At 63.8% G+C, this 21521-nt stretch overlaps 1 protein-coding gene across 1 annotated transcript in view; it reads right to left on the reverse strand.

The window, feature by feature from the left end:
* Window positions 1–772: 772 nt before the first annotated feature.
* KCNJ12 (potassium inwardly rectifying channel subfamily J member 12) overlaps window positions 773–21521 on the reverse strand; it is a 31093-nt gene continuing 10344 nt past the window's right edge. The window contains exons 2-3 of the mRNA XM_037810146.1: window positions 9753–9874; window positions 773–3581 (exon numbers count right to left, since the gene is read on the reverse strand). Coding sequence (XP_037666074.1) covers window positions 2209–3501 — 1293 coding nt within the window. The 5' untranslated portion in view covers window positions 3502–3581; window positions 9753–9874 and the 3' untranslated portion in view covers window positions 773–2208. The remainder of the gene's footprint in view (window positions 3582–9752; window positions 9875–21521) is intronic.

Raw genomic sequence — 21521 nt, forward strand, 5'->3', positions numbered from 1 at the left:
CTCACACCCGCGGTGCCCCCCGTCCGCCCTCCTGTTTCAAGAGCACTGAAGAGGGAAACTATTTTGGTCTTTAGCAATAAATAAATAAATAAACGGGGCAGAAACAAAGGGGGGGGTGAGGACGGAGGCATCCGAGCGCCTGTGGCCAGAAACGAAAGGCAGCTGGGTGGGGGAGCGCCCTGCAGGGTCTGAGGGGCCGACAGCCCCCGGCCCGGGCAGGACCAGGCCCCAGGAGATGGCCAGGACGTGGCAGGGGACACTGGCAGCCCTGGGGGAGGGGGCCGGAGGCCGCCCACACCTGCCGGAAGGAGCCTGGGCAGGGCGGTCAGCAGGGCCCCATGCCAGCACCGTGTGCCCCCGGACCTCGGCCTCGCACAGCAGGCACGGGCGTGGGGGTGACGGCGAAGGCGCTGGCACCAAAGGGCTCCCGCCCCACTCTGCCTCCCGGGGTGGCCGGCCGGGAACAGTCCGCTCCAGCAGACCCTGAGATGACGGAAGGAGCTGCTTGGGCTGAATCTTTAAAGCCAGAGATAAGGTGGAGTCTGGGACCAGGACGGGGTGCACAGAGCCAGGCTCAACTGGGGCACAGGGCTGTGGGGCCCTGACCACAGCCACCCTGCGGGGATGACCCCCAGGCAGACCCCCGTGGGCCCGGCTCTCAGGGCTGGGGCGTCTCGAGCTGCAGCTGGGGAGCAAGAGGGAAGACCCCCCCCAACCCACCCCGGACCCCTGCCCCCCTGCCTCCCGCACCCCACTTGTTCACTGGGTGACCTTAGACGCCCCCTCCTCCACTCTCTGACTCAGTTTCCCCTTGGGCAGGATACGTCCTGGAGGGCCTTCTGGTTCCAAGCTATGTTCGGGGCACAGGTTGGAAGTGGCCCAGGCAGGTGCACTGGGGAGGCCGGAGCCTTCCAGTCCCCACTCTCTGGACGGGAAAAACCTTTCTCCTCAGCCGTCCTGGGAAGGGCCTGGGCTCCGTCCCCGGCTGCCCACTGGCCCTCTCCTCTTCCGTCGAGAACAAGACCATGCTGGGCAGTTCCTGGCCGGGGCACCTGCTCTGGGCCGGCAGAGTGAATAGGCAACTGCACACCAGGGGACCCCACAAACCTTCCTGACGTGGGGGGTGGGGCAGGAGGATCCCCACAGCCTCCGGAGGAATTCTTGTGACCGGGACACACTCCCTGGCAGCCGGGAGGGAGGGAGGGTGACAGCTCCTTCTGTCACCTTCTAAGAGCCTTCCCCTGCCGTTCACCAGCAAAGCACAACCTGGCCGGCTCCCAGGTGAGGAGGAAGACGGGGTCAGATAGAAACAGGAACAGCTGGGGCCGGGGGGGGGACCCGGGGTCTCTAAGGCACATCCCACTGTGGCCAACAAGGGGCCGGGCGTTCTCCGTCTCCTCCGTGCGGGAACCCGGCTTCTCCAACGCACAGCCCCGTATCCCAACTGCTCCCCGACGTGGGCCACATCAGAGACAGAAGCGAAGCTGGACACGAGAACGGGGGCCGGGAGAGAAGGCAGACCCCAGGACGGGCCTCGTATCTGCCCCGGGCACGAATCCACCAACAAAGGCAAGTCAGAAAGCAGACACCCCCGCGACCCACCCCAGGAAGCTTTTATTGTCGTCGTTAACATGGCCTCGGCTTCACCTCACAAACGGAATCTAACTCGTCCAGGAGCACCGCGAGCGGCTGCGTGATGCTTGTGCTTGCTGCCGGGGCTGCCACCCGCCCTGCAGGGAGGAGGGCCCGTCCTGCAGCAGGGAACCTTCCGGAACCTCCGTCCGGCTCACTGCATGCCAGCACACTGACGGAATTCTAATTGTCCTTTTTTTTTAACCCCACGAATTTAAAAAAAAATTTTTTTGAATCACATTTTAATTTTTTTCTGTGGGTTTTTTTTTTGTGCGTAAACAGTCTTACCCAAGCCAAGGTTGAGAAAGCCGAAACCGGTACCTCTCCCCAAGGCTAAACCCCATCCAGGGCACTGCAGCCTTCGCCAACCTGCACTGCCGGACCCGATTCCGTCTCCAGCCCCGGGGGCCGCGCTCCCTGCAGGCAGAAGCCCCCGACCCCGCGCCCGCTCTCCCGCCACCCTCCGCGGCGACCCCGGGAAGCACGACGCGACCGAAACGCGGCTGAGTCTGGGCCTGGGGACGCGCGGGCTCCCGGGCCCTGGCGGTGGGCGGACGCTGGACGTGGCCTGGGCCCTCAGATCTCCGACTCGCGCCTGTAGGGCCGCTGCTCCAGGGAGCCGCCCCCCGCCTGGAGTCGGTCGAACTCGTGCCGGTTCTGGGGGCCGCGGGCGTCCCTGTCCTCGGTGTCGTCGTCGTCCTCGTCGCGGCTCAGGAAGGCCAGCTCGTTCTCGTAGCAGAAGGAGCCGGCGCTGGGCAGCAGGAACTTGTTCTCCACCAGGTCCTTGGCGCTGCAGCGGGGCGTGGAGGGCACCTCGTAGGTCTTGTGGAAGTGTGCGTAGTCGATCTTGTACTGGCTCTTCTCCTCGAAGAGCACGGGCTCGAAGCGGTGGCCCCACAGGATCTCGCTGGCCAGGTAGGAGCTGCGGGCCTGCGTGGTCATGGCCGTGGCCTCCACCATGCCCTCCAGGATGACCACGATCTCAAAGTCGTCCGTCTCCAGGTCCTGCCGGCTGATGCCGAAGAGCGGGCTGGCCTCGTCGATCTCGTGCAGGATGGTGATGGGCGACACCAGGAAGATGCGGTCCAGCCCCTTGTCGAAGCCCACGTCGATGTCGATCTGGTCCAGCGGGATGTACTCGCCCTCCTCGGTGACGCGGGGCTTGATGAGCTGCGCCCGCACGTGCGCCTCCACGATGTGGCTCTTGCGCAGGTTGCCCACGCGCCACATGAGGCAGAGCTTGCCGTCACGCAGCGCCACCACGGCGTTGTGGCTGAACAGTAGCGTCTGCGCCCGCTTCTTGGGCCGCGCCATCTTGGCCATGATGGCGCCGATCATGAAGGAGTCGATGACGCAGCCCACGATGGACTGGGCCACCACCATGAACACGGCCACGGGGCACTCCTCCGTCACGCAGCGCAGCCCGTAGCCGATGGTGGTCTGCGTCTCGATGGAGAAGAGGAAGGCCGCCATGAAGCCGTGCACCTGCAGCACGCAGGGGGTGCGGCCCGGGGCCTCCGCCGCCGCGGGCTCCAGGTCACCGTGCGCCACGGCGATGACCCAGAAGATGACACCGAACAGCAGCCAGGAGGCGAGGAAGGCCAGCGAGAAGACGAGCAGCAGGTAGCGCCAGCGGATGTCCACGCAGGTGGTGAACATGTCGGCCAGGTAGCGCTGGGACTTCTCGTCCATGTTGGCGAACTCGATGTTGCACTGGCCGTTCTTCTTGACGAAGCGGCTGCGGGCGCGGCGCCGTGTGTGCACCTTGCCGTTGCCAAAGCCGTTGGCACCCGACATGGTGACCAGGCGCAGCCCGTCCTCCTCGGACGACACAATGCTGTAGGCGTTGGCCCGGGTGGCCGCGGTCATCCTGGGCACCGGGCGGCCCTGGTGCGCCCCCAGGCTGGCTCCAGGAGGGGGGACAGCAGCCGGGGGGCCCGGGGGGTCTCCTGCAACAGAGACACGGAGCAGGTCAGGGCCGGGTGGGGCAGCACCCCCTCCCCACCCCAAACCAACTCCTCCCAAATCCCAGGAGGCAGCCCCAACCCCTCCTGCTCTCACACCCACGTCTACTTGTCAGGAAATCTCGTTGGTTCTGCTTGCAAAAAACACGGTGGATCCTCCTGCTTCCACCCACCTCACGGCCCCCTAGCTCTGAGCCCCCGTCCTCACCCGCCCCAGCCTGTGCAGTGACCATCCCATCGGCCCCCTGCTCTGCACCCCCTTGCGCCTCCAGCCCCCCAAGCCCACAGCAGTCACAGAGCCTGGGAAAGCCCAGGTCGGAGCATCTGCTCAGAAATGTCCATCGCTCACTCGGAGTCAGCGTAAAGCCCCCGTGACCTGTAGGACCTGCCACCTGCAGCCCCGCAGCCCCTGGACCTCACTCCCCCTCCCCATACCTTCCCGGCCCCTTCTGTCCTTGTCCTCAGACACGCCCGAGCTCCCCCTCCTGGGCATCCCCACGGCTCCCTGGTCCCCCTGGGGCCTTGGCCTCCCTCCACCCCCCGGAGAGGCTCACCCCCAGCCCCCCACTGCACCCCCGTCGCCTTCCTGGCTGCGGCTCCACAGCAGTGCCGGCTCCGACAGACAGACGTCCGTGGTGGTGTCTGCTCCTGTCCCACCCCACAACCCCAGGGGCCAAGAGCTCTGTCTGTCACCCCCACCCCACCCCACCAGAACAGGGCCTGGCACAGAGGAGGGTACGCTGCGTATTCGTGGAACAGCCCTGAGCAGAGAAGCAAGGAGGGTCCCAGAGTGTGTGCGCCCCCCGCACACACCCCAAGTTAGGTCTCCTCGCGCCTCCAGATGCTCACCCTGCACCCCACCTCGACCACCACACTCACCACGATACGCTCACCCTGCGCCCATGGGCACCTCCGGAGCCGTACCCACGGCCCCCCAGAACCGCAGCCAGTGGCGGGTGGGGGCGTTGCCCAGAGTCCGCGCCAGGCAGGGGTCACCTCCTGCCTGACCGCTGCCTTCCTCATCCTAGGCGAGGCCGCGGGGTCCGGGTCCCTGTCATCGCTCCTGCCTGCAGCTCGCCCAGGAGAGCGCCGGGCACCGCGGGCCGCACACACGTCCACGCTCCCCGGGCAGCCGCCGGGCGCACCACGGACCCGCGCCGGCCGCTCGCTCACACCCTGGCCGCTGCCAGCCCCGGGACAGACCCCGCGGCCCCGCCGCCCAGAGCGTCCACCCGGGGGGCAGGCCCAGGCCCCTCCCCTCTCTGCAGGCCCCGCCCCCACGGCCACGGCCCCGCCCCCACAGCCGCAGGCCCCGCCTCTCAGCACCAGGGCCCGCCCCCGCCGCCACAGGTCCCGCCCCACAGGCTGCAGGCCCCGCCCCCCCACCATCGCAGGCACACACACACCCACCCCACTTGCGAAGGCCCGCCCCTCAGCGCCAGACCGCGAGCATCTGCAAGCTGGGGGCCTCCCCGACACCATCCGGCCCCAATGTCCCCGGGGCTGCGACCGGGCAGCAGCAGGTCTCAGCTGGGCGGGGCCGGCAGTGTGGAGGAGGGGCCGAGGAAAGGGTCTTCCCCACAGACGGGGACCCCCAGGCACCCCTCACGCCCACCCTCTGGGTGGAGCAGTAGAGCCCGGAGTGCACGTCCTGCTCTACAAGGAAGACGCTGAGGCCCACCGAGAACAAGGCACCGGGCACCCAAGGAGGGGCAGGCCCGGGAACGCCTCCTGGATGTCCACCCTCCATCGAGGGGGCGAGGGGCTGCCCCTTTCTGAGAGGCTCAGATGCCAGAAGTGATTGCCCCCATCACCCAGAGAGGAGGCGGCCACGCTGGGATTCAGCCCACCCAGGCCTGACCCAGGGATCCTGCCTTCCATCAAGATCAGTGCCCAGCCCCAGCCAGGGCCTGGGTGTGTGTGCAAAGGGTACAGCCTCTGACTTCTGCTCCAACACCTGGGGACAGGTGAGGGTGGAGCCCACATGACCCTCCAAACTGGAAACCCTCCCAGGGTCTGTCTTGGCCATGGGGTCCTGCTGTATTCTCAGAGCCTGGCACGTAAAATTGCTGGCAGGTGTGTCTGTCAACTGACAGACGGACAGAGCCAGCTCATCGCATGGCAAGGAGGGTGATCGGTGTGCCGGGCAGCAGTGACGCTCCGAGCATCCTCAGCACGCAGTGAGGGAGGTGCACCGTCACTCCTACTCCCTGAACCAGCTTCAGAGAGGTTAAGTGCCATCCCCAAAGTCACACAGCCAAATGCAGTCGCGCTGAGACTTGAACCCATGTCCACCTGATGCAACAGCTCCTGCCGTGGGGTCCCGGGGTCTGCGATGGCCCCTCCTCACTGCTCTGGCCTCCCGCCCATGGCTGCTCGAGCCGACCACCTCACCAGGGGTTCGGGGCGCCCAGGGCCGAGCCCGTGATGACCGACGCTGCTGCCACCTGGGCCAGGAGACAGGGAGCCGGCAGTAGTGGGGGGCCCCAGGGCCGGGCTGGGCAGAGGGCTCAGCCCCAGATTCCGGGGCCCTCCAGGGGGAGGCTGCCAGACCCCAAGGGGTGGGTTTGTTTGGCCCAGAGGCCTGGAGGGACGTCCAGCGGGTCATGGCCACTCTGGCTCCTGCTCCGAGAAGCTCGAGGCCTGCAGGGGACAGAATCGCAAGAATCAGAGCCCAAGTGTCTGGCTGGCTGTGGCTCCCCAGGCACCGCAGACCCACAGGTGGGCCCCACCCTGTTGACACTTCCCCTAGGACCACAAAGAGCACAGCGGGGTCAACTCCCAGCCCCTCCCCCAATTCTCCAGCGGAAACCAGGACTTGGGGGAGGTCACTGGGTTAGTAGCCCAGCAGCCGCGGAGGAGCAGAGGGTCCCTCCGCCTTTCCTGCCCTTTCCCGCTCTGTGTGTGTGTGAGCATGAGTGTGAGCGTGTGTGAGCATGAGTGAGTGTGAGCATGTGCATGTGTGTGAGCATGTGTGTGAGCATGAGCTGTGAGCATGTGTGTGAGCATGTGAGTGTGAGCATGTGAGCATGTGTGAGCATGAGTGTGAGCATGAGTGTGAGCCTGAGCGTGAGTGCGCATGTGAGCGTGCGAATGTGAGCGTGTGCGAGGGGCGTGTGTGGGTGGGGCCGCCTCACTGGGCACTTAGTGAATAACGCGCCACAAAGACAGACCCGGGTGTGGTGAGAAGTGACACGACTGCGTCCCACCGGGCCCGATGGAAGGGACACGGGACGCCATCCCCGGGGCCTCCTGTGGGGTGGGCGCGGATGGTGAAATTGGAGGAGTCTCGGAATTGCGGGTTTGTTCTGTGAAGAGCCTCAGCAGGGAGGCCGGCTCCCCATTTTGTAGATGGGAGGTCGTAGGCCGAGGGGACACGGAGGTCACAAAGCCATTCGGTGGCAGGGATGAGAGGGCAAATCAGGACCACCCTCAAGGAGGCCGCAAGGGGGGAGGTCCCGGGACCTACCTGGGCGAGACGAGGCCGCTTCACACTGGAGGGAGGAAGGGAGCGAGGCCAGCGGCCGAGGACAGCAGCGGACGGCCACCGGCACAGCCGACCCCTGGGAGGTGGCACCCCCGCTGCCAGCCCCCTCGCCTCCCCGGCGTCCAGTGCGCCCAGGGAGCCGGCCAGGGCCAGGGCTGGGAGCTTTTAGAGAGGACGCCGGCTGGCAGCTGCCACCTGATCCGAGGGTGGGGCCCCAGAGACAGTCACTGGGAGGTTCCTCCGGATGCAGCAGGACACCCCATGCCCAGTGCCCTGAGCGTCTCAGCACCTCGGGTTTCAGTCACATCCGGAAGGACACCAGGGAAAGACCAGGCATTGTCTCAGGCCGGGAGAGCGCTGAGCTGCAGGGGGGCAGTGGACAAGGCCCCGGAAGGAGGGGACTCGGGTCCCCTGCCCCGGGTCAGCGCTCAGGGGCCTTGCTGCTGGCCAGGACCCCTTCGGAGGTGTGATCCCAATAACTGATATTTACCCAACTCCCACACCCGGCAGGCGCTGTCCTGAGAGCTTTAATAAATTACCTCTTTTAATCCCTACAACAATGCATGACTATTATCCCCTTTTCCAGATGAGGAAACAGAGAGGTTGAGTTGTTTGCCCATGGTCACACAGTCATTGGGGGCTGCAACTCCCAGTCTGGGGAGTCGGGGGGTGAAATCAATTCCCCGTCCCCCCAGGCCCCAAGGCCCTTGCAATCTAGCTTGATTGATGAGACAAACAAGCATCCCCACATCGCAGAACTCAAAAGCACCCCTGACCCAGAGCCTTTCAACCCTGGCTTGGATAGCTCCAGGGATGCAGCGCTCACTACCTCACAGTGAAACCCCTGGCAGACATGATTAATCAACCACAGCTCTGGGAACCTTTCCCCATCTGGGCACTAGCCATCAGAATCAGCACAAGAGATTTAAAAATCCTGTCCATACTTTACAGATGCTGGGAGAGGGCCATTGCCCTTGCTCAGTCACCCAGGAAATGAGAGCAGAGTCAGGCCTGGAGGAGCAGCTTAGCGTGCCGGGTGGGGCGGGGCATTGCTAGTGGGCACAGCCGGAACTAGAGGTGGGAATGTGCTGAGCCCACTTGGGGACCAGCGAGGAGGCTGGCTTGGTGGGAGACAAACGCCTGGGAGAGAGGACTGGCAGTTCTGAAGATGAGCTCTGTACCCCATCTCCTTCCCAGGCCGACTTCCCCCCAGATGCTCGGAAGCCTCTGCCCGCAGTGTCTCCCACTGGCTTGCAAACATACAGGTCAGCGCCATGCAGGTGCTGTTCCCGGCCAGTGCCAGGCCTGAGGAGAGAGACGGGGCCAGGCGTCGACAGGCGCTGAGAGCGGAGCCCCTGCCCCCCACCCCCCCACAGCACAGCCCACCCCCCGGCCTCCTCGCCCGCAGGGAGAGAGTTCAGGTGCGTGCTCCAGGCCATCCCTCGGGGACCCCAGCGGGATCGAGCCCCAGCTGCCCACAGTGGTAAACGTGTGGATAGCAGGTCACTTCCACACCCCGCCAGGGCCTCGGGCGATCTCGGCTCCCACTAAACCATTTTCACTAGCGCCCTTAGCTCCCAGGCCTCCGACAGGCCTCGGCAAAGGCTCCTGGCCCCAGCCTCCCTCCTGTGCAAACCCCACCGCCACGTGGCCAGCGGCTCCTCTCTTCCCGCAGCCTCCCCGCCCCCTCCTCCTGTGCTCGGCCGACAGCTCAACAGCTTCCCCGCTCAACAGCTTCCCCAACGCCCCAGCCCGGAGCCTGACGGCAGCCTGCCCCCTCCTGTCCTGCAGCCCCCAGACCCGCTCCCTCACCAACTCCTGTGGGGTCACCTCCTCAGTTCTCAAACCCATCCCTGCGGCCCTGGCCCTCCTGTCTGGACACAGCACCCAGCTCCTAACAGGTTTCTCCCTGTGGTCCCAGCTCAGAACCACCGCTGATGCGGACACTTAACACCCTCCCGTCGGCTGAGGATCAGCTGAAGCCACCACGACCACGGAGCCCTCCGGATTCCCCAGTCTCGGCTTCCCCATCAGAGCTGGAAGCTACTTGTACGCTGTGTCAGCACTGACCATGCCCGGGCTCCGTCTCCGGCCAACCTGAGAGCCCCAGAGAGACCAACGCAGGCCCCGGCACAGAGGAAGACCAGGAAAAGCCCCTGGCCAGAGGAAAGGATGAGGGGGAGGCAGCGGATAGAGGGACGGGTGGATTGACTGATGGATGAGGAGACAGATGTACGTGCAGATGGGTGGCTGAGTGATGGACAGATGGACGAGAATGACAGATAGGTGAATGGATGGGCACACAGACAGACAACAAATGGGTGGCCAGATACGTGGACAAATGCATGAGGGGTAAACGGATGGATGGATGGATGGATGGATGGATGGATGGATGGATGAGGGTGTGGCTGAACAGATGGCTCTCCTGATGGATGGATGGATGGATGTGCGGATGGGTGGGTGGGTGGGTGGGTGGATGTGTGGGTAGACGGACGGATGGATGGATGGATGTGTGGATGGGTGGGTGGGTGGGTGGGTGGATGTGTGGGTAGACAGATGGATGGATGGATGGATGGATGTGTGGATGGGTGGGTGGGTGGGTGGGTGAATGAGGGTGTGGTCGAGTGGACAACAAGGTGGATGGGTGCACACTGATGACTCGATCTTACCTCTCGAATCCTGTCTTCTAAGTGACGGTGCTGACGGGGTGAGTGACAGCCTTCAAGGCTGATTTAGCTGTGGCCGCCATTTCCCGGGCACCAGCTGGGGAGGAACCCGTTGCTGCAAGATCCTAAAGTGAACAGAGTCAAGCCCGGTTACTGCAGGCCCCTCACCTCAAGGTCAGAAATGCCCACAGCTACCCCGTTTCTGCTCGCTGCTGCCCACACCTCTGGTGCCCCAGGACCCAGCGCCAAGTCCCGTCTGTCACAAGCCTCCAGAACCAGAGGAGGGCAGAATGGGACGTGTCCTCAGAAAAAAGTAACAGCCGGCTATTACTGAGCACCTGCTGCATACCCGACCTGTGCCAGTGCATGTGACCCTCCCATCCACCCCCCAGGTTTGGGGCCCCTGCTGCCCCGTTCCAGAGAGGTCAAACGTGTCATTCTCCCAGGTCACCGAGGGGCTCGGCCCCCAGCCCATGCCCTTAGCCTCCACTTTCAAGCTTCCTGATGCCCAACTGAGGACATGGGGGCCCCAGACGTGCCTCGGGCACACACATAACCAATGTGTTCCCTGCAGTCCCCAGCCTCAGTTTCCCCATCTGTCAAAGGGGCTCCTGGGGATGCCCTCCTGTCTCCCCCACCTCCGGGCTACGGAGCCCGTGGGCCCCACCCTTTCCGAGGCTGGTTTGCAATCCTCTGTCGCACTGGCTTTTCTGGCTGGGGTTGGGGGAACTGTGGGTGAGTCACCCCACGCCAGAGGCCTCCTGGGCTGGGGGCAGTTGTGGGCTGGGAGGCTCACGGACCTGGGCTCAAATCCCAGCTGGGATCTCAGGCAAGATGGCAGGTGGTGTCTGTCCACCCTTCGGGTCTGTCTTCACCCCCCAGGCTCCCACCTCCAAGCGCCAGCCCCAGCCTCTCATCCTGCTCTGAGCAGCTGCTGTGGCTCTACCTGGGAAACTGAAGGGGAAACTGAGGCTCTGGGAGGTTCCATCATGGCTCGATGTCACACTCGCCAGGATGCGAGCCCCCTCCCACCTCTGGCCTTGCACAACCCTGCACGTGGGTCCACAGCGTGCCTGCCTGTGCTCAGCTCCTGGCTTCAGCTACTTCCAACCCTCATGTCCCCCTGAAGAAAGAGTTGTTCTCCCCACTGACAGATGAAGAAACTGAGGCTGAGAGAGGGTCACCTGGAGTTGGAACTGAGCAGAGGAGGTGGGCTGGTGCTGGAGGGCACTGGGGAGCCACAGAGGGTTGGAGAGAAGGGGAGAAGTGAGAGCAGTGGACGGCCGTCTGCTCTCCATTTCCCAATTGATGGTCACTGGCTGGCCCGGGCTCTCCCAGCCTCCTTCCTGCCCCCGTTTCCTGGCAGGGGCTTTCCTCGGGCCTCCAAATCCAATCTGATATTTCTCACCTGCTAGGGAGGCGAAGTTCACTCCAGTCTACATAGGGGAAAACAGGCTCAGAGCAGACCCATGACTCATCCAAGGCCATAGAGGCACTGAGCGGGTGGCGGCACGGGGATGAGAGGCCAGGTCTCTGGGTGACCTGCCCAGTGCACCCCCTGCCCTGGCCCTAGCGGCTCAACCCTTTGAAGGGTCACGAGACACTCTCCAGCTCGCTGTTCCTGTCCCGGCTCAGCCGCGGCCGCTGGCAGGCGAGAGCAGAGCCGGGCCAAGCCAGAGCCACCCCCGTCCTGTGGCCAAGCCTGGACCAACGCCCCGGAAACGGGGCTTCCCCCTCCTCCATGAAACGGGGTGACGCCTCCCCAGCCCCCCGCCGGATGTGAGCGTGAAATCGAACGTGAGAGAGGCCGGTGGCTGGCACAGGGCCTGGAAGGAGCTGCAGCTGTCATCACAGCCGACACAGCTGATCCCCAGCTCAGGAGCCCATCAGGGGGGTAAACCGAGGCCAGCAGGCACCCAGCTCTCCCGGCGAAGAGGGGTTTGGGGCTGCGACGCCCTGGGTCAGATGGGGTCTCAGGCAGATCGGCAGCTGCCAGCCCCGACCATCTTGGGTTCTCAAAATTAATCACACATACCACAACCCGGTCCACTGACCCGTCTCGGCTGCTCCCCGCGAGCAGGTGCACCCCAGGGGGATGGGGCCCGTCTGCTCAGCTCCTCTGAGCCAGGATGCCCCCTCCCACAGAAGGGCCTCAGCATGCGTGGCCAGCAGAGCACAGGCGTGGACAAGACCCCAGCCCCTGGCCTTTGGGGGCCACGTCCTTCACTGCTGGGTGCAGAGACAGGGGCCTGGATGCACTGACCCCAGGAAGCGGGGCCGAGCAGGCCGGGGGAGCTGAGCTGGCACCACCCTCTGAACCCAGAGGTGAGGCCGGGGCAGGAGGCTCTGCCCCCCCCAGGGTGGCCACAGGTCACGGCAGGCACCAGGGAACGTTTCCGATGGTATTTTTATCCTGAGAACATGCAGCGGGGGGGTGAGGGGGTGGACAGGGTGTCCTTGGCCCAGGCCCCTCGGCCGGCCAGTCCTCTGCCAGGTGCTCAGGGCATGAGTCCTGGAGTGCTGGGGCTGGGATCGCCTGGGGCAGCACTCTGCCCCTCTCTGGGCCTCCCCCTGGTCACCCAGAGCTGGAGACGTGGAGGTGAACAGTCCACCCTGCCCTTCCCCACCGTCATGGGTGCCCGCCCGGCAGGGCAGGCAGTGAGGGGTCTCGGGGAGAAGAAGAGTGGGCCTCGGGGAGTCGGCTGAGCAGGGCCCAGCAGGTGAGGGAGCGAGCCAGGAGGGACAGAGGGACAGCGAGAGCCCCGAGGCTGCCTGTGAGCGGGCAGCGGGCCCAGGGCAGCTCGGGGTCACGTCCGGGAAGTCGGAAGCTGCCTGGCGGAGAGCAGGGGACTCAGCGTCCCACGGCTCCAGGTTCGGGTCCCAGTTCTGCTCCTCAAGTGTCGTGGCCCTGGCCGTCTCCCCGGTCCGCAGGCTCCTACCCGGGGCTGTGGGTGTAGATGAGAGGCAGACGCAGATCTGTCACCACCCTAACACGAAGGTGAAAGTGTACTGAGCACCCACACGTGCAGACACTGGGGCCAAAGCTTCACATATGTCACCGCTCTGAATTCTCACATTCTACAGAGGAAGAAACTGAGGTTCAGAGAGACACAGGGCCTTGGATATCCTCTTAATGAGCTTGGACTCGGTCCCAGGGGTAGTAAGGCGCCATAGCAGCATTTTGAAAGTATAAGAATTCTGGGGCTGCAATCCTGTCTCCTTCCTGTCCTGTGTGACCATGGGCAAGCCACATGACCTCTCTGAGCCCCCGTACCCTCGCCGTAAAATGGGACACATAATCACAGCTATCTCGCGGGCTGCACTGGGTTTCAGTGGGTTAATGCGTGGAGAGTGCCCAGCTGGAAGCTCCCAGCCCCTTGGCCCTCATCATCACAGCTCCGATCCCCGGATTCACTCTGCAAGGAGCTCACAGGCCCCTTTAGGGTCTAGGGCTGGACTTCCACTCCAGGCAGGAAGGCCTGACAAACGGACACAAGGGGACAGAAGCCAGGTGGAGAGACCCGTGTGAGCCAAGGCATGTGATTTCTCCTGTCTTTACAGCTCTAATTTCGCCAGCTTCAACTTCATCTGATTCTCAGACATTTCCTGAGCACCCAGCACAAGCACAGGAGAGAGACGACCTGAGATAAAGAGTTGACAAGCAGCCTGGGACAGGAAAGACTAGGAAAACGAAGACTGGAAAATGTGCCAGTATAAAAATACGTAAGATTATTTGTCAATCGAAACTCATCATAAACAAAAAAAAAGTTTAAATGATAAATATTCATTATAAAAGGGGTTGATATACTTAATATATAAAGAGTTCTTAGAAATCAACAAGAAAAAAAGAACGTCGCAGGGATAAACTGAGGGTTAGCGTTGGGCTCTCTGTCTCAGGGATGTCCACAGCTCAGAGCCTCTGTCCAAGCTGCTGGAAAGCCTCACCACAGGATGCCTCTCAGAACTCCACACATGCTTCAAGCTCGATGGAAGGATGCCCTCCTCTATGAAGTCTTCCAGGATTTCTCCACCATTCCCTGCTGCTCCCCTCCAAGCTCCCCCAGCACATTTCCTGGGCCCCAAGAACCGAGTGCCTTGCTTCTGCTCACTGCATCAGAGAATGTTCCCGGTGGGGTAACCCAGCCCTCAATGACAGGAGGAACCGAGGCACAGTGAGAGGCACGGTCAGGCCTGGGGTCACCAGTCTACGAGCCCCTGGGTCAGGCCTAGGCCGTGGGTGACCTGCTCTGGTCCTCTCGCTCCAGCTGCCTCCTCCTCCAGGGAGCCCTCCAGGCCCGCCTCATTCCCAGCAAGGAGGAGGTCCCCCGGGGTTGCATTTCTTCACGGGGAAGCCTGTCTAGAGAGGGCCCCTGGATGACCCAGCCGCTCTGTCTGCAGGGAGAACACACAGACAGTTGTTCAGTTGTTTTCTTAGCATTCCTTTTTTTAGTTTCCCCCCCATTTTGTAAATTTGGCTGTATTTGGAAACAGCAAATTCCCTGGGGGGCCTGGCAGGACCTCTGAGTGGGGGCTGCCTGCACAGATTGGGGCGGGGGGGGGGGGTCCTGGGAAGACAGAGTGAGGCACCTCCAAGACCCAGGGCAGCCAGCTGCTCTCCGGAGCACCCAACACTGCTGAGCTCCTACTACGCACAGGCACTGCATGGGGGGCGGCAGGCTGATGGAGCAAGATAAAAAGAAAAAGGGTGAAAGAGGAGAAAAGAAAAAAGTATCCTGCACCTCAAGGCAGGGTGGGGCCTCTTCCAGACAGGTGGTCAGGGAAGGCCTCTCGGAGGAGGTGACGTCTGCTTTGAGATCCCAACAAGGAGGGATGTGGGGAACAGTGTTCCTGGAGGTGGGAACAGCAAGGACAAGACGGGACAGTTGCTTGGCGGGCTGGGGGAAGGAGGGGGTGGTGGGCTGGGGCCGAGTGTGCCAGGGGAGCATGGAGAGGGGGGGCCTCAGGGCAGCAGATGCAGCACACACCAATGGCCGGCGGAGGTGAGCCTTCAGAGAGCGAGAGGATTTCCCGGGGCCATCGGGAACGCCTGGCCTGTGTGTGGAGATGACTGTCCTGTCGCAGAGACGGGCCTCACAGGAAAGACTCCCACTCCCCTGACCTGCCACATGCCAGCCCCTCTGCCCAAGGCCCTTTCTTTCCCATCCTCCCCCACAAACTCCTCCACAGCCTTCAACACCTGGTTCCAAGCCCCAACTCGTGAGCCCTGGACCAGACCATGCTGGGGGAAGGTTATTCATCCTCTCAGTCCCCTCCCCACCAAAGCCAGGGGCTCCCTGGGGCTGGGGCCTGGGTCTTCCTGCCCTCAGGGGCCGGGGACTGCAGGAGGCTGGGGGGGGTGGGCCATGGGGCCCATGGGAGGGCCCCTGACACCCTGACAGCTCCTCACTGCAAAGGCAGCAGGCCCTGGAGCCTCCACCCCACTGGCGGCAGGGCCCTGTCTCATCGCCTCCCCACTCTGGGCCTCAGTTTCTCCCTCTGTCAAATGAGTGTCCCCCTGGGCCCCGCTGACTGGCTGCAGGACGAAGGCCACAGCCCAGGAGGGGGTCCCCACTCTTCCTCATTAACTGCTCCAGCAGTGCAGCCCCAGCAGGCGGGACAGAGTCATCGTCCCCACAGGGCAGGAAATGTCAGCTGTCTGCCGCCGGCAGGGGGTCTCCCAGCCAAGCAGGGCCCTCTGCCCCTAGGACCCAGCTGGGAGATGTCGCAGAGCCTGCCCCTCGGCTGCCAGGAAAATGCAAACAGACTCCAGCCCCAGGAGCAGCTCACGTTCTCCAGTCCCCCAAGAGGGCTGCGGCAAAGCGAGGGGCTCTGCAGGGGGTGGGAAAGGGGTGCAGGCCGAGGGGCCGGCGTGGGGGGGCTGCTGCTCTCCACCTCGAGCTGGAACCTGGAGTCCACGGGTGGAAGCCAGGGCTCTAAGAGCTCAACGGGGACACGTGAGGCCGCTCTGCAGACCTGGACTCAAAGTGCTGCTTCCGTCCACGGGGAATGGAGGCCCCAAGAAACCCCAGGTAGCCTCGTACCCCACTTCACGGACTCTGCTAGCCAGAACTACCAGCCACTCCCATCCACTTCAAATTGCAGCTGTTCCCAGTCTGCACCGAGCCTCAACGTTTACAATGTTAATGAAGCAACGTGCATATTAATTACTGCATCGCAAATTTTAAAATATTTTGATAAGCAGTTCAACATTTCTGGTTTCCCTCGCGGGTTAACGTGTGTGTCCAAGAACATTCTTCCGAGAGCACAAGTGGCTTAGTGCACAGGTTTAGGGTAAGGGAGAGGGGGTGAATGGCAGGGCCAGCCTGGGCAGCCCCACCCATTCATTCATTCATGCATGCATCCATGCATTCATTCATCCATGCATCCATTCATCCATCCACCCATGTGTTCATGCATTCATTCATACATTCCACGTCTTTATCGAGCACGAGTCTCTGCCGGGCCCGGCTGGGTGCAGTGTGAACCTGGAGGGAGCCCGTCGCCCTTGGCCTTCATGCCGGACAGATAGGGAGAGAATGAATAAGGCAGGGTCGGGCTGCGCCAGGGCTGTGAAGACTTGAAATGGGGAACACACAAGGGTGCAAGTGGGGTGCAACTTTAGGTATAGCATTCAGGACGCGCCCCCAGCCCAGCTCCCGACCCCGGAGGTGAGATCCTGACGACCAGGGCCAGGCGATTCGTGGACACTGCTTCTGGGGTCGGGTGGCACATGGACAGGCCCTGAGGCTGAGCAGGAGCCGCAGAGGCCGAGGGGTGAGGACGTGGGTGTGCGTGGGGGCAGGGGTGAGGCCTGGGGCTGAGGGGGGCTCCTCTCGGCCTGATTTCACAGCGAGGAACCGAGGCTGGGTCAAGAGCGAGTGGAGAAGCCGGGCCTGGCTCTGGACCCCACGGGCCTGCTTTAACTCCCGAGCCGGCTTTTCTAACCCCAGGGCACAGGAACTGGCCCCGCTGCACATTGGGTGCTGCAGCCTCCGTCACAGGTTCCTGTTGGACAGAGTGAGACACTGGGGCCCAGAGGGGGGACGCCTCCTGCCCAAACCACTGGTCCACAGCAGAGTGGGATAGAGTCCAGAGCTTCTCAGGGCTGTGGAGACACAGGCTTGGCTTAGGGCAGGCCTCCTACAAGCAGTCTTCCCTGATTACATGACCCACCCCTTGGGCAGTGGCTAATGGTGCTGTGAGGGGCAGGGGCCGGTGAGAGGGCCCCAGGCTGGTGGGGCAGGGGCCGGACCCTGCTGTGCTGTGTGCCCTTGAGTCACTGCCCCTCCCTCTCTGAACAGGGACCCAGGAAGGGGAGGTTTGGGGGAGACTGTCCTGGGGCAGGGGATGGGAACAGCAGGTGGGGCCGCCACAGAGCTTTCCAGGAAAAGCATTCTGGTGTCCAGAGTGGACAGGAAGTACCTTTTCATTTAGCACCTACTGCATGCAGTTCTCCAGAACCCCTTGAGACAGTGTCTGGGGCTCTCCCTGTTCCTGAGATGGAGATGCACTGCCCCAAAGCCAGTGAGGGGCTGCACCTGGGCAGGGGCAAGCCTGGGGCAGGCACTGGTGTCGCCCCTGCCCTGCTCTGCCCCTCTCAGTCGGGGTGTCCAGGGAGGTGGTGGGCACCCAGGGGCTGTGGTGTGTGGCAGAGATGGGAGGGTGGAGGCCGCCGAGCTGCAGGCGGAGGGGTGCGGCCGCGCCCTCCGTCCTCTCTCCGGCGCCCCCGGGCTGGCCCAGGGGTCCTCGCCCACCCCGTCTAAGGCCTGCGCTAATACGATTAATCACGGACCGGCCTCCTTGTCCCGTCTGTAAAACGGGCCTAACTGTAGAGAAAGTAGCAGGGTCGGGGGCAAAGCGCCGGGCCGAGGACCTGGCTCGGGGCGTGTCGCGCGTGTGAACGCGGGCACCCAGGTCGCGGCGAGGCTGTGTCCTCCCAGGGGTGTCAGGTGTACACACACGGTGCCCCGCTGTGCACTCCCCAGAAACGGACCCCACTGGGGAGGGGACCCGGGACGCCCCGACAGGGGTGCGCCGGTGAGGGGCCCCCGCGGGCGCCCGCGCTGCGTCCGGGTCACGGGAGCCCCTGGAGCGGCGCGAGCCCGCGGGTGCGGCCTACGCGCGTGCGCAGACGCGACGTGCGCCGGGGCCCAGCGGCGCCTGCACCGGCTGCCCAGGCCCGCGCGCGAGCGTGTGTGCGCGCCCCCGCGGGCCCGGCGTGTGCGCAGGCGCGGCGCGCACGTGCACGCGTCCGGAGGCCCGGCGGAGACGCTCTGGTCGCCCTGGCAACCGGCAGGCGCTGGGTGAGCCCAGGACAGCCCCGGCTCAAAGCAGAAGGAAAAATCCCAGCCACGGGGCACGCAGAGGCCGGGAGGAGCGCGCGCTGGGGGGCGGAGGGGCCGGCCCGAGGCCCCAGGCTGCGCGCCCCGCACTCGGCAGGCCGGGGACGCGCCGCCCGTGCCGTAGCCCGCCGGCGCCATGATGTATTCCCCAGCCGCCGCGCCTCTGTCCCCGCGGCCGGTTCATCGGCCCGACCCACGGACGCTTCGCCGTCCCCGCTCCACAACACTGCGGGCTATTTGTGTTCCATCAGGCAGAGGGCGCGGGACGCAGCTGCCCGCAGCCCACCTCCCGCGGGCCGACGCGCCCCTGGCTGCAGGCCTGAGAGCTCTGGATCCCGGCTCTCCGGGTGGGGCCCCTGCCTGGGAGCTCGGCTCACACTCATGCGGCTTTGCCTCGACTACCTCATCTCGTCCTGAGAAAGGCCCACGAGGAAGACGATGCTATCAGATGAGAAAACCGAGGCTCAGAGAGGGGGAGTGACTAGCCCAGGGTCACACAGCCCTGCGACCTTGACTCACGATGTGCTCCCACCCAGGCCCCGGGTGACCCCAGAGCCTGACCCCAGGCTGAAGCCCCTCAGACGCCTGCCCGTGTCTAGGGAGGAGTGAGACTGGTTCAGTGCGGTCCTGAAAGTGCAGCCAAGCCGGTCCCCTTGCCCGATGGGCAGCCCTGCCTCCAAGCCCAGCCCACCCCCAGGCGTGCATGGAGGCCTGGCATGGCCAGCTCAGGTGCGCTCAGCTGCGAGCACAGGGGTGGGTGGGGAAGGACCCTCAAATTCCAGCCCCATCCTCCCAGAAGAGTAGAGGGGGACACGGCCTAAACCTCTTGCCCCAGCAATTCAACGCTGGGCTGGGGAATTCTGGGAACCCCTTGTCCACCCCTCAGGGCATCCCACAACCCCTCACTGCTCCCAGAGACCACTTCCCAGGGGCCACAGCCGCCTCCCTCTCTGGCCCTTGGCAGCGGGGCCTGCGCACGGTGGGCACTCGGCAAGTGGCAGCCGCCTGCCCAGGCACAGAACTCCACGGGCTTTGGAAGGAGCCGGCTCCTGGTGCCATGAAACTGCAGGACGCAGCTGCCCTCGCTGGGCCTGTTTCCCCACCCATGGCTGGTAAGGGGATTCCTTTCTCACCCAGCTGTGGGAAGGACAAGGTGTGTGGGATGCTCAGCTCTGGTCCCAGTGAGTACATGAAAGCCGAGGCAGCTCCAAGGCAGGGTGACTGGCACCCCCAAGCAGCCAAGGGGAACCAACTGTGTCTTCCCAAGATCATGGGTTACAGGAGAGGTGTCTAATGGGGGCCTGTTGTCCACAAAACCGTTTCCCCCACTCCCGACAGCCGCAGCACCCCAGGCTGAGGAGCACCAGGTGGCTTGGAGCCCCTCCAAGTCCTGCGGCCCAGCACCGCCCTGGTGGGGGTCTCCAGCCGGCTCCTCGGGGCTGACAGGCTGATTACAGGGTGGGACCCACCGGGCCGTGCCTCCCGCTTGGCGCAGCTGCAGACTGGAGGGTGGGGGTGACAGAGTCAGGGGGCCTAGGGCGTCATTGCCGCCTGCCTCTCCTCCCCACCGCACAGGCAGAGCCACCCTGCCAGGGGAACCCAGCCCCCAGTTTGGACGAGACTCATTTGCATCAGGGACCAGCAAGTGCTGAGCGCCTGCTGTGTCCCAGCCCTGTGGGAGGCCTCTGGGGTGCTGGGACACAGGGAGGCTAAGGCCCCGAGAAACACGGGGAGGGTCCCAGCCCTGTGGGCCAGACAGGTGCCGGGGACCCGTAAGCCACCTCATCTCACCCTAACGACTACCCAGGAAGGCTGCATCTGTCAGGGGGAAGGGGAGGGAGCAGACGGAGAAGCCGGACCATGGGGCTCCCCAGCGAGGCAACCACCTCCAACGGAGGAGAGCGGGGAGCCGAGCAGAAGCCCAGGAGGGGCGACCAAAGGCTGAGGGGACACAGGAACAGCCCCAGGGAGGGGCTGGTGACCCTGACCCCAAGAGCATCCTAAGGTCAAGGCCAAGAGAGAAATGGTGCAGGAGCTGGAGAAGGGTGGAGTGGAGAGGTTGTTTTGAAAGCAAGAGGAGTCTTTAAAAGATAATAGGACCATGACCGCAGCTTCCAGGTCCCGAGTAGCTGCCCCCACCCTCCCTCTCGCTCAGCCTCCTCCAGCCACGTCCTGGCCCTTCCAGAACCCCAGGGAGCAGCTCTGCCTGCAGCCCCTCCAGGACCTCCTGGACCCCATCCAGGTCTCTGCTCAATGCCACCTTCTCACCTTCCCTGACCTCGCACTGCTGTGTCCACTCACTGAAGGGCTGGGGTCCCACAGGCCATGTGCCCACCTATTGAAGGGTGCGTCTATTTATGGGGAATGCAAGGTCTGTCCCATCAGAACATAAGCTTCATTAAGGCAGGACTTCGTCCAGCTCCGTGTGGTGTCACGGGGGCTTGGTGATGTCCAGCTCACAGTGGGCCCACAGCAAGCCCCTTCTGCAGGAACGAGTCAGGACGTAGACGGCCCGGCAGAGACAGGAAACTGCTGACACAGGAGGCAGCTCGAGTCATAGCTGCGGGTAGGAGAGAGGGGACGGCCTGACGGACAACCCACCTGCAGGAGTGGGAGGGAAGGACGCGAGGGACTCAGGTGCCAGAAAGCGTGAGTCGTGAGGAGCTAGTGGAAATTCTCCTCTTTACTTTTCTTTTCTCCGCCTAAAAGGAAGCCTTGAGGTCAATTGAGACTCCAGGACCTTGGAGAGAGGCTAGGACCACGGACAAAAGAGGGAAGGGGCGGGGCCAGGACTCGGGGCGGGGCCAGAAGAAGGGGAGGGGCCAGGACCTCGGACAGGAACCAGGGGGTGGGGCTGAAGGAGCGGAATGGGCGGGGCCTAGGACCCAGGAGGATGGAACCGGGGTCCAGACCTGAGAAAGTGGCGGCAGAGTGGGGAAGGCGGAGGAAGGAGGAGGAGGAGGCGGGTGGAGGAAGCGAGGCAGTCGGTGGGGCGGATCAGGCGCCCTGAGCACCGGGGGGCTACAGCTCGACTTGGGAGTTTGGGCCCTTTAAACCTTGCTCCCTGGGTGTCCAGAGGGCTGGGAGTGGGAGCCAGGGATGGCTCTAGAGGACACTCTACTGTCTCCGGCTGCACTGGGCTCTCCACTGGGGCGAAGATCCGGGGCCTCTTTTCCAGGGATCCTTCTCAGGCCGTGAATCAATATCGACAGATAGATTTGTTGACAGCTTGACATCCCCACTCTCCACACCCAGAGCAGTGCAGAGCTCAGCCTCAGGACAGGTGGAAACAGGGGAGCCCATCTCTGCCTGAGAAGTGGGCTTCTGCAGGGCCGTGGTGCACGAAGCGGCCACGTTTTCCACGCGTGGGCCTCCCAGCATGCTGGCAGTGCTCCAGAAAGCTCTGTCTGTCCATCCTAGCTTGTGGAGA

Source organism: Choloepus didactylus, chromosome 18 (genome assembly GCF_015220235.1).
Source record: "Choloepus didactylus isolate mChoDid1 chromosome 18, mChoDid1.pri, whole genome shotgun sequence".
NCBI classification, from domain to species: domain Eukaryota; kingdom Metazoa; phylum Chordata; class Mammalia; order Pilosa; family Megalonychidae; genus Choloepus; species Choloepus didactylus.